Consider the following 25,266-nt stretch of genomic DNA (forward strand, 5'->3'; position numbering starts at 1 on the left):
TCAACAGCTCTAACTTTTAACAAAACCCTACGCACTCCTTGCTTTGCAGGAATATTAACGCTTAGTTATTAAGCTTTGGGGGGCTATTTAAGGGCAACACTTTATGCCAAGGGTCCCCCAACACCTCGAGACCGCAGGTATTACTGTACAAAGAACAAACAGGCAGCCCTCAGCACACAGCACTCAGCTCCATGCTGGTTGTGCCAAACATGCCGCTGAGCAGCAGCCCCCACCCCATGCAGCCCCCCCTGCCCGTTCTGGGGGTGAGTCCAACAAGTGCAGGCATCACACTTTCTTTGATTATTTCCAAGGTACTTCCAAGCAGCTTTCTCCTGATTTTCCCCCAGTGCAGGTAGCTGGAGCATCTCTCAGCCCTCCCCTGCTCTGCCCTTACAGCAGAAAAAAGGAAAAGGAGCGATGAGATTTTTAAATATAACAACACATAAGCAAGCTGTCACAGCACGGCACACGCTCTTCTCCATGGCTAAGGCTGCAAAATGAGGCCACGCACGGATGTGCAGGAGGGGGGATAAGGAGCAGAGCACTGCCTGCCAGCCTTGGAGTGATGGGGACCTCGGGGCTGGGAGCAGCACGGCAGCCCCACCTTTGAGCCGTGCAACTTCCCTTGTTGTAAAACCAGATGATTATTAGCAGAGCAAAAACATAGATGTGTTTTAACAGTTTAGTCAATGCGCCCTCCAGGAAGCACAGCCCTGTAAGTCAGCTCAGCCCTGCTGCCCCATCCTTCGTATCCAAACAAAACAGATGTGCAGAAATCCCATAGGAGACTACTAAACACATGTATTTAACTACTTGTCTTTCTTTGGCTTATGTAGGATATCTGGCTATTCCTAAATCGCCCTCACATGCCAAGGCAAGCATCCTAGAAGCAATGGGGCAGTGCAAACAGGCACCAACAAGTGAGCTTACATAGGGAGCACTCATGAGTGGCATTAAGTAAATTTTAACATGCTTCAAATGTAATATTTCATGTTAGTACTATAGGTAAAAAGCACACTTACAGTCTGTTTTTCACTGGCAGTTATCCTCTATGAACACAAACAAACCTCAATTTTACAAATGTCTTATGGGAACATGCAGAACTTTCAAAAACAGGAGACGTGGAAAAGGGAAAGGGATGGTGGAGCAGCGCGTTTAGATCGCTTAGAGAAACATAAAAGGGCTCTTTTTTTTTTTGTAGGTAGAATTCATAAAATTGATGCTTTGATAAAAAAAAACACTTTTGTTTTTGAAACGTAGAAAATCAATTCCCAAGATACTGACACCACAGCTCCGGGTAGACTGCCATCTACCTTACATCTATGAAATGACCACACACAGCACCACCACAGCAGGACAAGAACAACGATGCTCATCAAGCATTTTTTTTTTTAAATATACTGATTAATATGAAAAGGAACATCTCAAACTTACCAGCACAGCCCAGAAAAATCACCCATGCTGCTGTGCTGCCTCTTTCCCATCCTAACTACAATACAGTACACAAGTGCCTGGCATGGCACGTCCCAGCACGCACGTAGGGATCGGTTGCTTCAACCAGACTTAATGTTTCCAGTGTTGCAAGACCTTCCAAACCCACAACGTCCATTGCACAACCGTCAGCCCCAGCTGCCTCTCAGAGAAACACTAAGGCTGGAAAAGATCAGCTAGTCAACCCAAAGGTGGGACCTCTCCTTACCACGTTAGACCCCAGTCAGCACCATCGGAGACAGCTCTTGTTCCCCGCTCCTCTGAAAAGGTAGTTTAGAAGTAGGGAGATTTAACCAAATACAAATGGCATTATTTATTCATTTGCCATTTAGGGCTCTGTAGTCGCTAATGCTCGTTTTAATTTCCATCTGCTTTTGAGCTGTCCTCCTCTACTCTGGCACAAAGCTGACTGCTTTGTTCAAAACAAACCCAACCCTGCACTGAGGAAGCCAAGCACAACAGGAAGCAGTGCGGGGAACTTCCTGACGCAGCCCCAGCGCCGGAGGTGACGGAGCCGTGCCCAGGCACAGGGCAGTGCCCAGGGGTGCCCAGCACACAGCACGTCCTGAGCGGCCAGCAGGGCTCCCACAGCCCGCTCTGCACGCTGCCTTGCTGGTGTTAATGCCAGAACTGTGGCCACTCTGCTCTGTGGCACAAGGCACCTCTTGAGCGCTTCTGCGTAGGCAAAATGTACCACGGTGAGCATCCCATCCCATCCCATCCCATCCTAGCAGCTCCAGCAGGAGCCACAATGCCTCACTCTGTTTAACTACAAACACCCGAGCACAGCTTTTTGCAACCCGACTACTCAACACTGACAAAAACAAGCCCTAAGACACCCTGGAGCAATGGTGTTTTACTTCCGGATGTGTCTGTTTGGAAGCGCCCTGCCCACTGCCTGGAAGATGTGATGATGAAGTCAGGGTTGCTCAACCTGCACCCCATCCCCGTGCACACAGCTGCCACGTGGAGCAGCAAAGCAATGCCTGCAGCCAAACAACCCACTCCGTCCCAGCAAAGGGGCTCCACATCCTCACCACTTGGTTGGGGAAGGTGGCATTGAAGTTGTGCTCTTGAAAAGCCTGGGGTGTAAGCAGGCCTCTAAAGTTGGCTGGATTGCAATAAAAGTGCATAGGGTAAATGGAAATGGTATTACGAGAAAACTCTCTCTAACCTTCACACCACCCATCCTTGAATTACCAGGTTAAATGAAGCTGACACACAGCAACAGAGCATACTCTGTGAATAGGATCGTTTCCTCATTTTGCAGAGCTGGGTTTTTCTTTTTGTCTTAAATGTCTGTGTTAAAGACACAGCTGAGCCACGCTTCAGGTAAGGATGCACGTCAGCAGACCACTGTACAGTCAAAATTAAAAAACGAGCAGGGGAACTTTTGTAGCAAAATCTGACAAAATTAAAGCATGGCAGGAAATGCCTTACCTACCTTTCTTTTAGACTTACAGATTTCTCAGTTTCCTATACAGAGCAAAGCTGTGTTTCACCTTACAAGGACACAAACGCATTTCTACATCTACAGTAACTGAGACTGCAATGGAGAAAATGTTAATGTTCAAACAGCTCTGCATTGTCCAGGAGGAAACAGAGCAGGAGTCCTCACTCTCCACGTCTGCTCATGTGAGGAGCTCTATGGATGGCTGAACTCAGCTTTCCATCTCCATGCTATACATTCAGAAGCTTGAAACCAATCTCTATTTCCCCACTGCTTCTGGCATGCTCCAGTAAAAATGGATTTTTCATGCTGAGTCCCAAAGCAGTCACTGCTTTCCTTTATTCCTCTGCTTTCTGCATTCACGTATTGATGTCAGTGGGAAAGGGCATGGCCTGGAGAACGTGTTTGTTGGTTAACCGTTGCAGATCTCAACGTGAGAACAGGATAAGAAGCTTACCTCTCTTCTTTTCTCTGTGTAACGCCAACATGCTGGCTTTTAAAAAACCTCAGTGAAAAATTTGGTGGATTTTTTTAAACCCCTCCGAAAAGAAAAGTAAAGCAAGAAAGAAAGCTAATTAGATTCCTGCATATTTCAAAAAGTCTAATGGTTTTAAGGTAGATCAAGTGCTGGTTCGGTGAACGTCCTCTCTGTAGAAAGAGACTCACGTGACTGGAGCACACGGAAGGACCAAAAATGTATTCTGTGGAGGCCACTTTTCTCCTGCTTCAGTAGAAATGGAGAAAAAAAAAACACAAACGGAAGCATCAAGTTCCTTGAAATCTTTCTGCAAACACAGGGCCTCTCTGCTGCGTAACGTCAGACCGGCGTGCTGCCGCCCAGGGGTGAGCAGGTCGTTGGAAACTCAACGCACTTGGAAGGTCCCTCTTGGAAGGGGATATTTCACAGTAAGGTTATGGGTTGACCAAGCTATACGGAGTGCTTTTACCAGTCACCGGCCAGCTCCTTTGAACTAGTTCCCTTTCTGACTCTGCCCAACAATTTGGACCATTAAAACCAGCATACCCCTGTTGAGGAGACGCATTTGCAGTACAAAACAAACTCTTAGGACCACCGCAAAGCCTCTTCCGCACCACCGAGGCCGGGCCCACACAGCTCCCATGCTGTTACTCAGCAACTTCCATCAGACAACCTTGCTTGCGCTCGGAGGTGCCACCCGCAGAAACCACCACAGCTGTCTTCATCTCCGTGACCTAGAAGGCAGGCTCGTGTTCTGGAAAAAGCAGCTCTTCTTCAGACAAAGGAGATCCATGGAAAGAGTACACAACAATAGGAATGAGAAATGAAAACAACAGAAAGAGGGCCAGGAAGGAATGTGCATTCCTTTCAGGTTTTGTTCTCGTCATACATGTCCAAAGCAGGCTCGATGGTGGAGAATTCGCTCTCGTAGACCAGACTTCGAGGGGACAGAGAATTGCGATGAAAGAAGTGACTGCCTACAAGAGGGAGAACAAAACCTGGTTAGGGACACACGTAAGAACCAAGCAAAGCATCCTTGAGTGTGAGTTCTGACTGCAAACATGGAATGTGTATAGACAACACAAACCCTTCTCAACACAAACCAACAGCTGTGTAGGGTGGACAGCAAAGGAGAGATCACAGCCTGCGAGTTCTCACCATGCAGGAAAATTAGCATTGACATTGGTACCACCAGTCACTGAGGTGCACCAAACTCTGCTGGCAAGATCAGGCCCACTGCTGCCTCCTGTCACATCCCTGCTCTGGGTGACAGGAATCAGCTGCCAAAGACCCGGATGAAGCCACACATTGCCTTATTCCATAGATTAAACACGTTCCATCCGCCGTGCAATGCTGAAGGCCTGGCCCTGGGGCTGGAGGTCCTACAAGCCCACTGGGCCTGGTGCTGAGGCGCACCTCACCTTTGTCCAGGTATCTTTGCAACACGAAGCTGACATTTCAGACCCCCACCCAACAAATCTGGAGGTGCTGCAGGGCTTTGCCTCCATCCACGTGCTGCTTCCAAGCACTGCTTTTCATATGCATGAGCAACCCTGCTGCCAGCAGTGCTCCCAGATAACACAGGTCAAGTCTGAGCAAGGCTGGGGCAAGCCTGAGTTTTGCACTGCGCCTTGCTTTTGGTTTACAGCTTCACAGAACCAGAAACCTTTGCTAGGTGCCCTGTGTCCTGCGCTGTGCATGGCGGCAATCTTATGGAAAGAGACACCAACACATTTTCTTACAAAGAACCATGAAGACCCAGCCCTCTTCTCCAAATGCTGGCAACAGTGGCAATACTTGAAGCCAGCACACATCGTTGCTGACAGAAGCTGGCTCTTCAAGCCCACAGATGTATTTTGCGAGGAGCCAGCCCTGCTGGTGTACACAAGGTTCCCTCTGGAAACATCTATCAGATCAGGCCCTCGGCCAAGATATGAAATTACCTGGTTTCTCGATCCCAGCAGGGATTAGCTGGGAGCAAGGCTGCTTAGATTACAATACACCCAGCACCCACGTGAGCCAAACTCAAGGTAACTGAAGAGCTTCCAAGATCATCAAGGAGGCACTCGGCAAACTGAGATGCCTCCATCTCCAGGCATCAGTGAAGCAAGAAGCTTAGGGGATTGCAGATTCTGTTCTGGCAGAAATCAAGTGCTTAACTCCTCCTTTCTCTGCCAAATTCTGGGTCCAGCCCATGCCATTCTACAATAAAGAGCCTACAATAAAGAGCAATATTCAGATACCGCTGTTCTCAACAGCTCTTCCTTCTTTCCCACTCACCGTAAAGAAGACAAAGTCATTACTCCACCATTCTCACTCAGAATCAAAACTCTCAGAAGTAAATTAACTCATTTTTGATCACACAGTTTACTGAAACAAGCGCTCACATTGCATAAGGGCACACGTGCAGGTGTTTGTAAGAAGTGTGCGCATACTTTGCAGAAGTGCACACCGGGGCATCACCAAAACCCACCTTTTAGATCTGAAACGTGTCCCAGAAGTTAAAGGTTTCAATTGGACGGTGCTTAAATAGAAAAAAAATCAAAAGTGTTCTTTGTTTTGGCTTTTTTAATGAAACAATGACCTCCAGATGGTTCGGTCTCTTCAAAACAAACAAACAACAAGCCAACCTGCTGTGGAATTGCAGCAGATAAAACTGATTTTGAGATTCTTCTGCTCTGTGTCACAGGTAAGGATCATCTGATTTGTGATGGCCGGGTCTCTGCTCGCTGTTGAAATAAACCCTGGGTATTGCTTGTTTCATTCCCCCTTTTCTCCACCCGCTGAAACCTTACACACTGAACAGCCAACGCTGAAGCAAAACAAAAGGGGTTCTGAAAGCTGGGCGCTGCTTTTGTTTTCACTACACAGAAATCAAACAACGGATTAGGAAGCAGGCGGCCGCGCAGCCATTTCCTCTGCATGGGGACACTTCCACTCCAACTGCTTCACGGGTGAGCTTTCACCAACAGGCAGGCAGGACATCTGACAACTGAAAAATTCATCTGAAAAGGGCACGTCCAACACCTCTGAAATCCCTTACTGTGATGTTTTCTTGCTTCTTGGCAACAGAATTGTAACCCACCCACTTCCAGGAGGCTGCACACAGACCCAGACTACTCTGCTTTCATACCACATATGGGACACATCATTCAGCCTTTCTCCAAATGCGTCTCTCCCCATTATTTTTTGTTCCATGTAATTTTTTCACCATTACTCCTTTCACCAGGATTACGGGCATGCTCGACCACACCTCTAAACCCTTTAAAGAAAAAAGAAAGCATGTAATCTACCTACCTGTAGATGAAAGACATTGAAACAGAACATCTCTCTGCTCAGTTGGCTAAATCAGATCTATTTTTCTTACTGCTTAAGTCAGATTGTGACCAGCTCCCCCAGACCTCACCAGCTACATGTGGCCAAACCACTACACACAGGGCTGTGTTCTCATACAATGCTTCTTGACCTCCACAAGGAGGGCAGCACGGGCAGGATATCAGAGCACATTACAGCTACCATCAGCCTGCCCTGTGCTCAAATTCCAGCTGCGGTTCAGTGCTTTTCAACGCGTAGATCTGTGCTCTAAATAACCAGATCGGTATCATCACCCACATTTTACAGAGAGGGAAGCGGAGTCAGCAGGGCAAAGCGACCCAACTACGCTCTTCTTGCAACCAAAGACAGGCTCAGGAGGCTCAGGGTGCACTGCGTACTGCCAGCACTGCTGCCCCTCTCCACTGCCTGCTTGGAAGAGCCCAGCAGCTCAGGCCAGCCTGTTTGCTAGCTGGGGGATGCTTCAAGGAACCACTGGCACCCTTCCCAGTGTTCAAACACATGGCATTAGTCTAGTTGGGTTTACTAGATAAATGTATATTTTAAGGTCAGGTAGAAACATCCACAGCTCCAAAATTCAGCTTCTGAACCCGCTCTCCCATTGTGCGCTTACGAGACATTAAGGTTTATCCCTCAGGTATGGAGAAAGCAAACAGGAAGCCTGGGATCAGTTTTAATGTACTGAAAATGAACTTCTCAGTGTTCTCTGCCACTATTCCTCATTATATCGTTTGGATGAACTTTCCAGATAACTAAGTTTGAAAACAAGCCCACTAGAGCCTGGAATTTTTCCCATCCTAAGACACTACAGAAGCAGGCACAGTTCAAAGGCCAACAATCACAGACAGCACTGTGGGTGCATTAGTAGGAAGCATCAGCTGCTGTTACCTTCCTGTTCTGAAACACTCAGACACCCTCAGGATGGATAATCAGGGCCACCCACCAGCAAAAGCTGCGGTCCCTCCGCAGACACAACTCCTCCGTGCAGAATTACGACCAGAGCACTCCATCCCAAACAGTTCAAGACTCTTGGTTAAGGACAAACTCACCAATCACGCCGCTGGTGTCAAGAAACAAGTGAAAAAAATACAGCTCTTATTTCACAGCCTGTACCCTGTATCATGCTCTGCCCTCCTTCCTGCATGCTTTGGCAACAAGCTCAGGTGACAGAACGCTGCATTTTTCAAGGAGACAGTCTGCAGACACTGCATGGCTGAGGTTTCTCTGTTCATCCGTGACTATGACGGGGTTTTCCACTCTTTCAAAAGATGCTTATTGCTCTACTGTCTTCACGTTTCTTCCAAACTTTCACAAGGACACAATGAAAAATAATTCTATTAAATGTACTGAAGCTATCACATACTTCATTTTCAATTATAAAAGCTGCCTTCTCAGCTGAAACCTGCTGGACAAATGAGAATTAAGCAACTAGTTTAATGTATATTCTGGCTGTGTTCCTAAATCCTAAAAGCACCGATACATAAAAATAAAATTAAATTCCCTATTTCCCAGTGCATAAAAAAATTAAATTTTACAGTAAAATTTGTTCTCTCCGTTATTTAATTAAATTAGAAAGTACTGCGTTTCATAAGTCTGCATCTTTATACCAGAAAAACAAACAAAACTCTGATCAGGTTTTAACTCTGTCAGTGATGTTTTCCTCACCCATCTCTTACCTCCCCCCCATCTCAATAACCCCAACACCAGCACTTGGCTGAGCGGCAGACCTGCATGCTTTAACTGAACGTTGGGAAATTACTCATACACCACTTGCATAAGTGAACTTGTGTGAAACAGCCTGAATGAGGACAGCAGACAAGAGATGTTTTCCCCACCAGTTAGAAGACATGGCAAGAAGGCACAGGTTTGCAGTTTCCATCTTACAGCAAAGACCATTATCAGTGCTTCATGCCCTAAACTGATCAGCAGTTAACCCTGCAGCAGTATGAAAGGCTTCAAAGACATCAGGGGAAGAAACGTTACTTTTTCACTTGGTATCGGGAAGGAAGAAGTGGTTTAGATCAGCTTCACTTTTAGCAGAAAAAGGGTGGGGTGAAAGCAGCAGACAGAAAAGGTTTATGATGTGGTTGTCACAAAAACTCTATTGCCAACCTCAGGCAGCAACGGAAGACAGAAATGGTAACAGCAATCCTCCCAGAGTGGGACAGGAAAGATTCTGGAGAAAAATGTTATTTCACATCAAGTTTCAGCTGAAGTCAAGGTAAGCCCATCACACACCACAATTCCTCTTCCCTCCTACCGAGCTGGCACTGAGCAATTGCCAGCTACACCACTTGGTCATTCCAGTGCTGGGTGGCATCGTAGGAATGACACTGCATGAGATTTCCACTTATTAGCATGGGTGGCCCGAAAGGAAGAGAGATTACAGATCTGCAGAGATGAAATCATTCAAAAGAAACAAAACAGAATTTGCAAGAGTCTGTCAAACAATGCTAACACAATGGCCGTGACAAATGAAACTCACAGAGCAAGATTTCGTAATTAAAGTTCATTTATTTCTTCACTTTTTTTCCTTAATACAAAGCTCTGGCATCAGCAAATTTTTATGAAAAAATAGGATGTACTAAATAAACGCTTGTGCTGCACGATCGATAAATGAAGCATAAAAATAGGTGTCTCTCCCCAAGGCAATCATCCGGAAAGCACTTCTTCAATACCATTCTGCTCTGTGGGGCACAAAAAAAGGTACAGAATATTTATGTTACAGTTAGCACTGTCAATACTCAAAAAATAAAACCCTGCAAGAGGAAGTTAGAGAGAAATGGCTAATTGCACAGCGCTGGAGCATTGAAAAGGCTCACTCCTGCACCTTGCAATGCTTGCCCTTCCCATAAAAAGAGCCAATCAAGCAGTAGGCAACAAAAGGAGTTGCAACAGAAAGTAGAAATGCAACTCCCACGAGTAGCCACATCTGGTGGATACAACAGACTACGATTCCTTTGTCTTCCTCCTAGCGATGTGGAAATACCAGGGACACAGATATTCCTGTTCCACATGCACACAGCTTATCTTCCTCCATGCTTTCCCAAGCTGCTCTGGGGTGCAGATTAGCAACATTCAGCTACAGCTATGGTGCCAGCTTGCACACAGTTGGTTGCAACCTCAAGAATTTGACATGTGGAAAAAAAAAAACAAAAAAAAAACCAGCCAGAATATTTCAATAGGCTGTTTGAAGATCTAAAACTTTTCCCCATTAAGCTTTTTTGGAATTAGATTCTCCAAAGAAGAGAAAGAGTCACAAATTGGCAGAATGTGAAAAACTCTGATAACCTCAAAGAAGTTGCACTACTTTCCTAAAGATTAGCTTGAGACTGTCCAAAAATCCTACACTGGAGGCCACCAGACATCTTCCCATCCTGCTGAGAAGGGAACCTTAACACTTTTGTGGCTCTCTGGAAAGTATTTGTATTTTTTTCCTCTCATCTCAAAACCAAGAAACTGGAATTATCTTTACAAAGCCATACTTCCATACTGCACAGGGCAGCCTGCCTTCCAATATATCTCTGCATCTAGATCACAAGTCCAGATGTTCTGTACACCTCAAACAAGAACAGCCAGCTCTACCTAGCTAATGCATCTGCAGAACACATTTATACTTGCCCACACACAGAACTATGAAGGAAGACTGGAAATCACATGATAATCATTTCTGGCCCAGCCTGTCTGAAGGGAAGCAGCAATGAGCCCATAAAAATTAAGAACGAACTGGTGTCTGTAAGCACTTGAGTGAGTGCAACTCTTAAGCATTTAAAATGAGAGGTCAGAAAACAGGTCAGCTCTACCCACACAAGATGCAAGAAATGGTTGCGAATCATTGCTTACATGATTCTCTCCTAAAAGTTATAAAATCATCTAAATATCTTTTTTCTCAGCTGGAAGTGAGCTCACTGGGGGGAAAAAAAAAAGACTTATTTCATTTATTTCTTTTTAAAATATCAAATGACTCAGAAATTGAGGTGGGAACTGTCAGAGGTAACGGATGGCAGCAATTCCTGGTTCTGCTGGGTGAATTTTGAACACGGGGATTTAATGACAAACCCAACACTTCCCCAGACCACTGATTAAAAAAACCCAACACAACAGATCTACACATTCTCTCTTTTCACCCTCCCTCGTCTGTACCTTGTGAGATTCCCTCAGACCATTCAGCTAACTATATATTAAGGAGGAGTTCAAATGTTACCCTGGAACCTACTGCTGGAGGCTTACATTTGAGAAAGGCAGAAAAGGCATTTGTCATTTTGATAAGTGCATATATATATGTATATACACACATAATTCCTTGTTTTGTTCTCATGGTATTCCTTCCCAACGTTGCCTGTGACACACACCCACCACAAACGTATAGAAACAGCCAAATGTTTACTTACTCATTAGCATTCAAGCTAGCTGTGGCTTTGATGATCATGTAGCAGAGTGTAAGGGCACTGAGGAGGCCAAAACTGGCAATAATAAACCATTCTTCTGTTGACAAAGGAAAGGGAGGAAATCACTCGTGGGAGAAGGCTTATGTCAAAGCGATGCCAACATTCCCCTCAAACACCACTGGCGGAAGGCAAAGGGCTTCTAAGCCACGAGTGGCACCAGGAAGCGAAGCAGAAGGAGGTTAGCCACAGAGCTACTGACGGGAGAAGGCTAGCAAAGAAGAAGTGGAGAGAGGTGTGGAAAACAAGCATGGCACAACAACATCTCCTGGCTGAGCCCCAGGATTGGCGATAAAGAAAGATTACTTTACAGTGTGAAGGGAAGTGTGGGAACGAGGGAAAATGTAAGGAAATCTCAGTCCACCCCCAGGTCAGGAGGTGGACTGTTATGGTTGGTTGGGGTTTGCTGAGATGTGTCTCTTCACATAAGCATTTACTTTCACACTTCACTTGTGTCTTCACCCCCTCCCTCCTCAATAAATGCCACGTTACTTTTAAAATAAATAAGATAAGATCACTTATTTGACAGTAAAACAACTACAGTTTTCCACATAATAGACAGAAAGACAACAGGAAATATAATTTCAAGGTTAGTAGGTAAGTACAGACATTAAGAACATAAAGATGACTATTAAAGAATGTTCTCTACTCAAAGTTCTCCCCTGGAGATGAATTTAGCACATAGTAATACAGTGAAACACAAACACCTTTGTGAATATGGCTTTTGGTTTAACTCATACGCATAAAAAAATGTGTCATCCACGAAATCTAAACATTTCAACAGCCTTTTCTAAAGCTTTATTTGATAAACACTGTCAGCATGAGCTCTTGCTGACATTTCTCATTTTACCCTGGCATCCCATCTGTCAAGGTAAGTGCTATGGTTGGGAATAGAGAGCAAAAGCACCTTCTGTAAAACCAAGCAGTTGAAATTGCAGTTAACTGCAGAGTTTTCCCATCCATGACAACAAAAAGAGCATACAAACAGCCTTGGTGTCTGTTCAAACTGTTCAACACAACTGAAAACACATGAATGACAAGTTGAACACTGCAGGTCAAAGTGACATACTGGTTTGGGAAAGAACCTAGATTACACGTTCGGATTTTTCCTTCTCAGATGGAGACATTTCTAGTCCTGGGCTCTGTGTTCTGTGAGATGAGGTTCCTTTAGCAACATTTACTTTGCTCAAGTGTCTGAAGAGACACTCCGTAACGGACTGCATCAGTTACACCGCTTTCACTAGCAGCAGATAGCAGCACTGGCTTCAAATCCAGATTTTAGATGCACATAAGGGAAGTACAAGGAGTAAACCAGACTGAATGAATTCTATTTCTGCAGTTCAGACAGAAGAGCAACCATTCGTGTATCAAATCAAGATTCCATTGCATACAGAAAAATGATATAATTCCACATAATGTATTTGTTACAGAGCCATTATATAATAAAACTCCAGGTAAAATCCAGCCAGTGCATATTTCCCATGCTGTAAGCCCTCACCCATAGGAACAAGTACAGCAGGAATAGTATCCTGAGGTCATATGACACTTGGACAATACTCAAATGTTGATATGTCAAAACCAGGTTTTTTTAATACAAAAACTTTGTGAGAAAAGCCATCTGCTAAGGGACACCAGAATTCCGGCAGTAATGCTGTCAGGAGGAAAAAAAAAAGACTGCAGAAGTAATAATTGGCTAAGATGTTTACACACGTATAAATTATTGGATGTATTTTGGAAATGGTTTTGGCAATCCAGCTTACACTGATCACCGAATTCAGGAGGGCTGTTCTGCTGCCATTTTAGTTCACCCTTTGTTCTTTGTATGCATTTCTAAATGGATACACGATTAATAATGGAAGTGCTGGCACTGCTGCAGGCAGCTTTTGGTTTGGAGTGCCCAGGGACACCGAGCTCACCTCTGTTTCTGCAGGAAGACCTTTTATCACAGCCCTGCAGCACAGAGGAGAGCAGAGCAAGAGCCCCGTCCCAGGAAAGCCATAGAACTGTAACGGAAGCCAAAGCAAACTTACTTGTTACAGCAATGTTGATCTCTCCCGACCTCGGAGTGAGCTCCCCATCCTGGGGAAGCTGTGACATGCCGGAGGTGCGCAGCGGCTCCAGGCTCAGGGAGCTGTCGTTGGCGAAGTCGCCGAGCGCTGAGCGCCTGCTGGCAGGCTGGCTTCTGCTGAGCCTCTCCATGTCAAAGGCCACGTTATCTGTGCACGGCACATTGGGCTGAAAGACACAGCGATCCCACGTTACAGGGAGGAATACTGTACATGGAATGATCCCGTAAGGATAAGCGCACAAACGCTTCATTTTGCTGCTGCAGCTCAGCTGCCTTTGGATCACAGGGTAGAAACGTGAACGAATGAGCTCTTCCCTTTTTCTTTTACTTCTTTCCTCGAAAAAACACTGCTCCTACCTGACAGTTTTTTACTTATACGGGAAAAACACGAAAAATCCTCTTTGAGCTTTTTTAAGTCTATTCCCTTGCGAATCAGTCAACAAAAGCAGTACTCTGAGATTCTATGTGCCAAGGGCTGGTTAATGCACAGCCAAGGAAAGGCTGCTGGCCTCGGCCATGGCGCTCTGCAGCTCTGGGCATGGATTTAACGTGCCAACAGATCTGAGAGCATCTACAGGAGAGCACAGTAAGAACAAGAGCTTAGAGAGAAAACAAAGGAAGACTGAAAGAACTTGAGAAAAGGGAAGACTACAGAGAACGCAGTAGATTTACGACAGATTAAGAATCTAAATTCTAAATAGGAACACTATAGAATATTCTTAATAATCATCTAGGGGAAGAAACAACCACTAAAAATGAACTTTATCAGCAGCACAAAAAGCCTGGTAACTAATGGCAACACAGCCCCACACCCTTCTGACTCAGAGCACTGGAACATCCTTCATCTTTTCTGCCCTGAAGACATTCCTTCTGCTCTGAGTCTCAGAGATGGAAGGGAGAAGAGCTTGTTCAGTCCAACTTACCACAATTCCCAGGGCCTTCAAAATGTTCAGTTTACACATTGGACACGTACAGTGCTCACTGAGCCACGGGTCCACGCAGGCTTTGTGAAAAACATGCCTAGGAGAACAGACAAGGCACATATATAACTTGCAAACCATTATACTACGTCATGAGAACTACTTTAATGCACTTCTAAATTGTTTCTTCAAGTCAGCAGGACAAATTCTGGAATTACCAGCAAGTTGTGCTAACTGCATTAAAAAAAAAAGAAATAAAAACGTGAAGCTCTTGCTACCAGTTACAATCTCCATTTCCAAGCAGAACCTGGTGCTGAATCAGGAAGGAGGACTGCAGATCCACCAGAAGTCAGTTTCATTTAAAAGCCAACACTAAAGTACTTAGGTTTGATGCTGTAAGTGCTTTATAATTAGCACATCTAAGTGAAGAGAACAAGGTTTTGAAAGGCTTCTGCCTACAATTAGCATTGCTTGATATCTGTAAGGAAATTAGCAAGGAAAACATGCCCATCATACCACGGTCACAGGAAACCAAAATCTTTCAGAAATAGAAATGGCAAGAGGAGCTTCTGTTTGCACAGCAGGAGCTCTGCATTGGTTCACACCATCTGAGTCATATCCACAGTACAGACGTAACTGCATTGGGATGGGTACAAACCAATAGAACACGGAAGGACTATGCAGACTGCAACATGCCTACCCTAAAGAAGTTAAATCAACCCTCCTGCTGGCTTTCCAAGATGAGCAGAAGCTTTCAGCACATACTCAGGAAAAGGGACTGCTGGTCTTGATGCGAGTCAGATTTAGAAAATGCTCATGGCTGCCCAGGCTGAATGGCTGCCTATGATAAGAGCACACACTGAGGAACGTGTTAGACTGCTCTGTCAAGCACATTTAGCAATGTAGCCTTTAGCAATGCAGCCATCATGAAGAACAGGAGAGGTATGTTGTCTACAGTTTAAATCCTTGCACAAAATACAAATGTCTCCCATTATTAGTTCTTAGCAGATTCCCTTATTACTCACAGAACTTCAAACTGTGTTTAGAAGTCCTGGGTGACAGAAAATGGTTTGAAATCTTCTGAAACACACAATGATGCCATTTTTCTGCATTGGGAAATTGCGGCTTTTAGTTGCTTATATTTCCTTTTAAAATTCTCAAAGGCTGTCTCTGAGAGCAGGACAAAACCCAGAACAGCAGACACTGGGACTCCACCAAGCAGGAAAACAGCTTTAATATATCGTTATCAGCTAATCAGGGCTGCAGAAGCACTCAGATCAAGCAAAGCAGGATACCCATATGGATGCCAGCACGGGTCCACTAAATGTTACACGTTCTTTTCAAGTCATTAGCAGTTTGACAGAGTTCAAATGCAGCAGGACAGTTCAACTCTTCTGGCAACCTCTTTATTCTTTGCTTTTAGCTCCTAAGCCTTCTAGGACATTTATTAATGCATTTCAAAAAAGAGCAGTGCCCCCAGGGTTATTTATTGATTTAGATCAGCATGGCTCAGCCTACTACTTACGCTGTGTCTCTGTTGCTTAAGCAGCTTACTGATACCATCACCATGGCTCGGGCTCTGTCTGGCTTTCTCTTACAAAAGTTAAAGCAGTTACACAGCAACTAAGACAATAAACATGTGAATTATTTTTTAAATTAGTCTGACAAAGTGAGCCCTTGCATTTTCTGCCATCATAAACCTTCTCCATCTTTATCCCTCTGCCACTTGGTCAATAGCAAGCTATCCAAGACCATAAATCTCAGCTCCCAGCAAGCTGCCCTGGGTCACAGCTGTAGACGATGCTCCTGCGGGAGCCACGTGTCTGGGAGCAGTGTGACACAGCTGCACCCTTGAGGCTGCAACACCCAGCCAGCAGCACTGCAAGAGCCTCCCATGCAGGCAAGGCTCCAAACAGGTGAGCTGCAGGTATTTTTCCGCTCTGTCAGCATGCCTAGGAAACACCATAACCCTCTGTTGTGCCACACAGCACAGATTGCAAGGGGCAGAAGGACAGCCATTGCCATGGGTAGCAGAAATGCTGCTGGAAGGACAGCAGGGAATGTCATGTTGCTGCTTTTTCAGCTGCATAGAATCAGACACAGGTGAATGTGGCTTAGTCACTTTTGCCACTTGCCGCCCCCATTTTGCCCAGGGCAGGAAATAGTAAGAATTAGGCTTAAAACTCATTTATTTTAGCATAGTCAACATTCAGCCTCATCCTACCATCTTGCTGCTCTTTATAAGCACCGCGATCTTCCTTCCCAGACCATCTCTTGCCCTTTCCAATGTTTCTGTGCTTTTCTTCAGTTCATCACTTTGCTGTCACCCTCCCTTATCTCTTATCTCTATCTTTCCTTCACAGTACCTTTTTCCTGATCACTCTTAACCCAGTGCCCATCGTTTCCCAGATGCTGTGTGATGCTGAAGTGGAACAATCTGTTTAAAGAACACTATCCAGAAGGCTCGACTTCAGCTACATTCCTTCCAGTGTTTGCATCCACTGCTTATTCTAGCTCATAAAACGTTATTCACAGAAGACAGAACTGCACTTCAGTTCTCCAAGTCCAGGGAAGAGGGCTACCTTACCCCTGCACGTGAAAAGCTGTAGGTATGGACTTAATGATCCTGATGGGTCCCTTCCAATTCAGGACGTTTTGTGACCATACACTGCTTGCACTGAACATATTTCTTTCCGAAGAACAACACGAATGACTGCAAATACTGCACTAGAGTTTCTATCATTTTCATCAGCTGTATGTCTATCCAAACCAGACACCTCTCCATAGAGATAGCGTGACAGACCATGCTTAACTGGAGAGAACAGTTCTTGTATCAAAGGGAAGCACCACTTTTCAATCAATATGTCAGCGATTCCTACTGTCTAATGATTATAGCTTCCTCAAAACGCACAGTAAGGACCGCTAGCCCTTCATTTGCTTCCTCTTGGTTGATCCCTTTTCTCCGTGAGAAATTGATTTTCTCATCCACCTTTGAGATTCTCCTCTTTTTTTTTTTTTTTTTTTTAATACTAGGTTTGCATGTTGCACCAAAAAGGAGACGTCAAAATGTCAGGAAGTAGAAAGGGGTTAAATCTCTAAAACAAGACGTGAGGAGACGCACCTCAGTAGACTGAGAAGTTTTATATGCAATCTGAAATTCATCTGGCTTATCTCTGCAGGCACTGGTTGCCCCTTCGCTCATTCTACAAGTATAAAAAAAATCTTTTAGAAAGTATCCATCCCAATGTTCCATCTAACCAAGCGAGGTCTGCGCTTAACTCAAAGCTGAACTGAAGCAGATGAAAAGTGAGATTTCAAAAAGAGAACTAGAAAGTGAACATGAAAGTCACTGCGCAGCCTTCAGCAGGAATGCAGTCAGAGCCTTCCCTGACCTCATATTCTTTTGAAAAGCAGAACAGAAAAGGATCCGTGGAAAAGGCTGAATGGGGCACAGCAAGGAGGGGAGCTGTGCATAGGCAGCAGCCAGGTGCAGCCCCCAGCTCCCTGCAGCAGCTGTGACCAGGGGGCTCTGCCTGCAGCACCATGGCTTGCAGCAGGCATCTGAAGGAAATGGAGTTTACACAATCATGTGTATTTATATATGGTCAAAAGGTCTGTGTCACATCTGCTGACACTAGCAAGACTTCTGCGGCTTGGGCAGTGCTGGGCACTTATCTAGTGAAGTGGCCTTCAGACTCCATTTTGCTCTGTGCTCAGCGGTAGGAGATGGTTCCTCATCAACTGTGTGCTCTACATTGGCAAGGACCCCTCACTGACCTCTCCTCAGCATCAGAGACTGAGGAGTGGGATTTGTGAGCACCCACTGCAAACCCTTGAGTCTAAACCCTGAGTTCCATCCATCAGCCTTGTGGCTCAGAGCTGGTGAACAGTTTCCAGAAGTTTCTCCTCTGACTTCCAAACCTTCCTCATAAATGAAGGACTAGGGCATAACTCACACAGGCACACTCTACATGAGATCACAATATATGACAAAAGTGTCTCAAAACTCAACAGTTGGGAATATATTTTAACAGGCAGGAGGATGTCATGAGTAAAAATGATTGAACTGTAGGAAGAAATGGACACCCGTCTGCAAGATCCAAACCCCCCCCCAAACCCTCCTGAACTTCCAAATATTTTAATGGTAGTTTCTGAACAAACATTTGTTGGGTACATTAACTAAACACAACACTACCAAGAACCTAAAGCAGTTCACTATTTTCCCCACAGTCCAAGAAATAAAGAACAGAAAAAAGTAAAAACTAATTAAGCTTGATTTCAGAATTAGAATACATACATATTTTGATTTGCTGAGATAGAAAATATTGTTTTCCTTTTAACATAATAGAAACTCATTATGAATTAGAATTAAAGATATCCAGCTACGCAGAGCAGCCCATAGGAAGATTCAGAAGACTGATAATGAGCTGCTACACACTGCTGCTGTGTGACCCAAGGTTGACTCCAACTCCATGACTGAGATGCTTCTAGTGCATCATGCACACACCAAATTACTGGGTCCTGGCTGTATGTATGCAACATAACATGCATCTTTTTTTGTGCATTGGGAGATAAGGAAAAAGCTCCGTATATCAGAACGCAAGGGAAAAATGACCTTGGTAATGCTTATGGCTACCAAAAATTACCCTCACTGAAACCAATAACCACGAGGATAAGCACTTAAAAGCATCTAAGAGCAAATATCCCATAACTGAAGAATGGAAATGAACTGAAAACCTGTAGATGTCAAAAGGGCAAAAAAGAAATTGCTGTGTTTTAAGCACCAGTACAGAGCATGCAGCAAGCAATAGTCCTCAAGCCAAGAATCCATTGCACTGGAGAGACCAAAGACAGATAGCACAGCGGGTGATTGGTGTCAAATGAGGTACAAAGGCTGGAAAGACTGCATCTGCCTCCAGCACTATTTCGGAAAGCCACAGCAGCACTGCATGAACACTGCATAGAATGCTGCTGCTGCACCTTGTGCATCACACTTGTTTGTCTGCCTGCTGTTCCAGCCCTTAAACCTGCCCCAAACCTCAAATATAAGCAGCTCCACTGCTAACGCCTGAACCACTCATCTGCAGACCTGGTTTCATACAGTCTAAAATAAAATGGCTGTTATTAGGACAGGAAATAGCTAACATACGTATCTAGAAATTACAGTGCATATTTAACATGAAATGAAGCAAAGGAGCAAGAAGAAAAAAACAGTTTCCAAACAAAGCAACTCTACTAGCTTACTTGCACGGTAAAATGCGAACAACATCGTTCTGCTTGTAACTCTCAATGCAGACAGCACAATGATCAAAGTCTGGGTCTGTCTCCTAAAACAAACAGAATGAAAATTCAAGTCAAGAGCTTTGGCTGTGACAAAGGTAAAAGTAATTGTAATTAGTACAAGAACCATGCTGTGTCAGAGCAAATATTACCAACAAGACACAGAAATGATGGCAGGGTGGTTGCATTCCAACAGGCTCAGGAAAGAGAAGTATCTCATGCACACAAAACCATTCCCCTTCACTCGAAGCTGATAAGCGACCATATGAAACATCAGCTGTTTATAATATGCAGTTGAATTCTTGTGGTACAAATAGTAGGGATTTCCCTATAGGAATCACCTCAGCTTTGAGGTAGAAAAAAAAGGGTTGGTTTTTTTTTTTTAGGATAAGCTTTTTGGGAATTCTGCGTGCCAGCTAGCACACAAAACCACTCAGTCACAGCTGCCAGATGGAGCACAAGAAGTACTTGAGTGAGAAAAACTCCTTTGAAATGTGCAAACTTACAGCATACAGCAAGACCACGAGTTACACAAAACACTGTGCCATACGATAAGCAGTCTCCAACAAGGAGGGGAAGATTGGAATACCAGGAGAGAAAGGAAAAGCTGAAAAATAAACTGTTTCCTCTAACAAAAATAAAACACGATGCCCACGTTTATCATGTTGAAATATCATTATACCTTATCTCCCTTCTTTACTGTCCTGGTTGTCAGTTTACCAACAGCTTTCTTGGCAGCATCTCCAAGGCGACGCTAATGAAGTGACAAAGGAGAGAACACAAATTAGCTCTGATAATCAAGCTTCATTACTGCCTGTTACAATGACTTATGTGGGCTCAATACTGCCACTGCAATACACACTGACAGTGGGCCAACACTGCGATTAACAGCATAAACAGCAAAGCCCACAGTTAGAGATTTGTCAGGAAACAAAACAACAGCAGAGCACAGGAATGCACTCAGTGTGTGGGCATAAAGCTCACACACTGCACAGGGCTCCGCAGAAGTCACCCAACACGTGTGACAAGCTAACTCATCCCAGCCTGCAGTACAGGAGCTGAAGCAATGTGCCCCCCAGTGATTTCTGTCATCATCCTCTCCTACTGCTTTTTATTCAGCATGCTAGAACATACTCTGTTCTCTTAGGCTTGAATTTTTTCTGCCTCCCAAGCACAGACTGATCTTGTTCTGAGACATAACAGATCCTCAGCGTAACCTAGTTTATCCTGCCCTTACCCGAACCACTGCTACCACACAAAGCACAAGTTTGTGGGTCATGAAATCTGAAAGATCTGATTTAGACCAGAATATAGCCAAAACGAATGCTGGTTTCAATATTAACCTCACTCTGACAGCAAAGGCCAAGCTGTTTTTTGCTGTCTGCAAAATGACCACCTCTGGGTTCACGCTGCCCTCCTGTGCAACCATCACCAGCTGCTGGCCTGTGGGTCCCAGGCACTGAGCAGCACAAGGCTCGCACCTTCTCGTATCAGGAGACTGGGTTTACATTTACTGGAAGAAAGGAAGTTCCCATATTTTGTCTTTCACCCCTCTTGTACTGAATACTCTGCTTTTGAGAGACACCAATTCTAAGAACATGAAATGCACGACAGAATTCCCCACGCAGCTTGGATGGAACAACCGTGCATTTCTTGTGCCTACCTACCTCCTATACACTTGAAAAGCCAAGTTCTTCAACTACCTCGCCCCATGTAAGCACTTCCTTTCTTCCCATCTAAGCTAAGGCTGTTTTTATTGGAGAAACACAGAGGCCTCTGAAGGCCTTTACAGCACTGTGTACCGAATCGAGGACTGGCCAACTGCACCAACATTATTCTGGAATTACACAATTCAATTTTGGTTGTTGTCTCCACAGAAAAACAGCTCCTTCATTTCATGGGGTTTTTTAGGACACCGATGCGTGGGGTGTCTGGAGTTCCAACCGGAACAGAGGTGGGATTGGGAAGCTCTTTACCTCCTAAAGGAAGAAATCTCATCCTAACTTCAACACGTGAGAAACCAGTCAGTATAAGCAAATCAAAGCTGTGCATCCTGGAACAAGCATATTGGCTCCAGCACTGAAAGACACAACACCAAAGACTGCTGGAATGATTATCATGCACAGCCAAAGTGTGACTGCTAAGAGAGGAACAACGCTGAGAAGGCACGGCAGGGGCTTTCCGTGACCAGCACTACCCACCTGAGTCACTGGGGGTAGCACATATAATTAGCCATGCTGCCTGTGTTTGTACTACGTGAAGTCTTTGAAAATCTGCTCCAACCGAGAAAGGATCAATCTCAGCAAAACTCTTCCAAAACACATATTGTATTCTCACATGGAAGGAAATCTGCTAATGGCAACTTCCATTGCCATTCAAGAGATCCACCTTTTCCACCTTCTAATTTTAACAGGACGTTTTGAAATGCTAACCTTGGGGACACTGAGGATTTGCTGTTTGGTTAAGTTTTAAAGCAAGCATACGCTGCATGCCTATGCCCTAAAACGCACATCAACCTCAATGGAAAAAGGGCACCAGTACATGCAAAGGAGTTTCGTACCTCGGTGGAAACGCACAAGAGTAACCATGTGAAATACCCATATCTACTTGCACTATCTATAAAACACAGCATGGTTTTGATGGTTTTTAATTTATTATTTTTCTTAAACAGGTGCCTCCAGCCCCAAGCTATGATCTTGTTTTTCAGTTAAAACAAGTTATTTCCCCACGCAGCCTTCTCTCTGAGAGCTTTCAAAGCTCTTCAAAAACAAGCCGGAGCCGTCGCCACCTCCTCATCAAAGTTTAATAAGCTCAGCTTTTTAAACCACATCAAATTTTCATCAAGTTTCTCCTGAAAATCTAAAGAAAGAAGAAAGGTCACAAAAGCCCCCTCCCCACGGAGCAGCTGCTTTGAGATGTTTGGAAGAAGCCTCAGACCGCTCAGGGGATGCAGCAGGCACAATTCGGCACTCCACAGACACTCCTGGAGTCACAGTTCTATTTAAACTTCTACCACCCCAAGGGACCACACTAAGTACCAGCCACAGATCGGTCACTTCAGAATGACACCCCTAGGAAAATCTAACGGGACCGGCAGCATCAGATGCTATTTCCAGAAACTAAAAAGGAAATCCTTTGTTGCAGTTGAGGCTCTGTAAGTCTGCGTTTGTTTTAGGTTTGACAAAGCGCTGTCAAGAGCCAAAAGAGCTGCCCCACAGTTTGCCCTTAAAGGTCAGTCCTAAATCAGAGGAAGAGGGACAGCAGCTAGAGGTCAGCAGCTTTGTAAGGCATCCTTGACAGAGATGCACAGAGCCAAAGAGAGCAGTCACTTTTTTCCTCCTTTGCAATAAAAGCCAGGACACACTACTGAGACAGCAGGTCATTGAGTCCACGACAGTAAAACATTTACTTCTAAAGTTTAAGCCATATTTACACTGATGACTTCACTTATTCGAGACCTCTGGGCATGGGTGCATTTAATTCAGATCTAAGTTCTTACAATAACAGAGAAAAAGAATCAGAAAGGCACACTGGACAAAATATTACTTAGCATATATGACCAAGAGAATTAGGCAGTCCTTATCAAGGATCATCTCAAAGTCAGTGCAGAACACTAAGCAACTCTGTATCTTAGTTTTCTTACCCTATGTATGGGAACTGCTGAGTCACGGCCTGAACCTCTGATTAATCACCTGAGGTGAGCCTTGAGTCAGCCAGAGGAGCACAGCTGAAGGCAATTCACCTGTGCTGCCGGAAGGGGTGGAGCCAGGCTGCACCTCTCCTAGACCTATTTAAGAGCTGGCTACCACAGGGGAAGGATCTCTTCTGGAGATCCTCCTCTTTTGGTATCTTCTGGTGAGCTCAACCCAAGGGTAAGCTCTTCTACTTATTCTCTTTTTGTGATTGTTGTCTGCTTTGCCTTACTCTCTTGATTATATTGCAATTATAACATCTTGATATCTATTGATTATACACAATTATATTGTGATTATAACATCTTGGTTATACACCCTAATATTCATTAATTTACAGTTTGGGAACAACAACTGAACTACCTCACTTATTACTAAAGCTAGCCTTAATAACAGATGGAATGAATAACATTAGCTTTGAACTCCACCACACCATATAAGCATAAGCACAATTTTTCACTCTCCATTTCCAACGTCCATTCCAAGAAAGCAATTCTCCACAGAATACTGTACACAGCAACAACAGCTCCAGAACACGGACACGAAAAAACAAAATGCCCTTACCTGATTCCTGTCACGTGCACTCGTGTACCTGATCTTCTGGATGAAGTAAAATATTAACCACGCTGAAGAAATTATCATCAAAACAATGAAAGATATTGACACAAAGACTAGGGAGCCCCGACTGAAGTTCTTTAGAGGAACACGGGAACCCACTGCTATGGCCATCAGCACAGAGATGTTCTTTTCCAAGTAATTCAGGATCTCCTTTACTTTTGATTCTGTAATCATTACAGCAACAATGTCTCCAGTTCCTATAAAAAGAGAACAAAAATTAATTAACATTTAAAATCCACAGAGCATGATGCCAGTAAGATTTTCCATATGCAAAACCATTTGGTAAATGATTTTATCCAAGTCATGTATGGCATATACTGTGTGCTCAACTCAAGGCTCATCCTTCCAACCCAAGCTTTCCAGGCAGGGCCTCGACATGCCAACTGCTTGCAGCTGCACACGTCCTACCAGGTAACAGTGCTTCCCACACTACAACGACTGTGCACAGTCTGAACAGATCTTAAATCGTATACTTGGTCCAGATTGGAAGCTGTGATTACTTGAATAGGCAACTTAGAGAAAAAACACATTTGGAAGATGAGGGGTGTCAGTATACACAGAGCTGAGCCGGGGGAGTTCGGAAAGCGTGGTGATGAGGATATCACATGTACACAGACTGCCAAGGACCTACAGATCACAATTCCAAAGAAGCCAGAACTTCACCCCCACCACTTCCCATAGAAGCGGAAGTAGAACAAACAAGACTGGCTGGAAAGTGGAACAGAAATTAAAACTGAGCAGAAATATGAGAGCTGATTTTATCATCCAACCAGAGACATGCTTAATAAAGTAGCAAAGAGCTCCTGAGACAAAAAAAACTGGTGTGCCATTCTTCCTCATCCAGATCTGTACTGAAATCCCTTCTCAAGATCTATTTTCAAGATGCTGGTGAAGGCTGCTCATCTGCTCCCTCCATCTGTTTGCACCAAATCACATTCCCTAAAAGAGGAACAGTAGAATGTGGGTGATTTCAGCACTGCGTTCTGGCTTTGGAGCAGATTTGAGCTGGAGAACTTGGCGTGACAAGATCCTGTGTTAACAAAGGGGATTTCTTTTAAGTCCTTTCATCAGAACCCTATTTTTAAGAAGTTACTGTACCCAGAATATGAAGTAGAAGAATAAAAATAACAGAACCTTTGAAACTGAGGGCACAGTAAGTCAGGGTGACAAGTCCAAAACCACTCATTTCCCCAAAAGGGGGCTTTGCTCGAGCTGCAGAAGTTGTTTTAGTGTTACTCTGCTGCTCTTCCCATTCACAGAGCCAAATAGTGACTGTTACAGTCACTGTCCTCAGTTTTCAGAGAGCGCTTCCAGTATACGCCTTAGAGCTGCCAGAACGCTCCTGACCTGTCCAGCTGAGAAGTCCTTGCACTTAATGACAGGATAAAAATCTTCCTTTCCTGCAATTTCAAGGTACTGTACATGGATGCAGCACGCACTCCTGCAGCTCAGATGACGCAAGATCAACCCAGAGCTGATAACTGCCTGATG

General features: G+C 44.5%; 1 protein-coding gene across 1 annotated transcript in view; it reads right to left on the reverse strand.

Annotated features, from left to right (window-relative positions):
* Nucleotides 1-2,211: 2,211 nt before the first annotated feature.
* RNF130 (ring finger protein 130) overlaps nt 2,212-25,266 on the reverse strand; it is a 39,112-nt gene continuing 16,057 nt past the window's right edge. The window contains exons 3-8 of the mRNA XM_042881444.1: nt 23,722-23,972; nt 20,148-20,219; nt 19,430-19,512; nt 14,189-14,285; nt 13,228-13,432; nt 2,212-4,396 (exon numbers count right to left, since the gene is read on the reverse strand). Coding sequence (XP_042737378.1) covers nt 4,287-4,396; nt 13,228-13,432; nt 14,189-14,285; nt 19,430-19,512; nt 20,148-20,219; nt 23,722-23,972 — 818 coding nt within the window. The 3' untranslated portion in view covers nt 2,212-4,286. The remainder of the gene's footprint in view (nt 4,397-13,227; nt 13,433-14,188; nt 14,286-19,429; nt 19,513-20,147; nt 20,220-23,721; nt 23,973-25,266) is intronic.

This window comes from Lagopus leucura, unplaced genomic scaffold (genome assembly GCF_019238085.1).
Source record: "Lagopus leucura isolate 7727_CA_CO unplaced genomic scaffold, USGS_WTPT01 Super-Scaffold_100030, whole genome shotgun sequence".
Classification (NCBI taxonomy): Eukaryota; Metazoa; Chordata; class Aves; order Galliformes; family Phasianidae; genus Lagopus; species Lagopus leucura.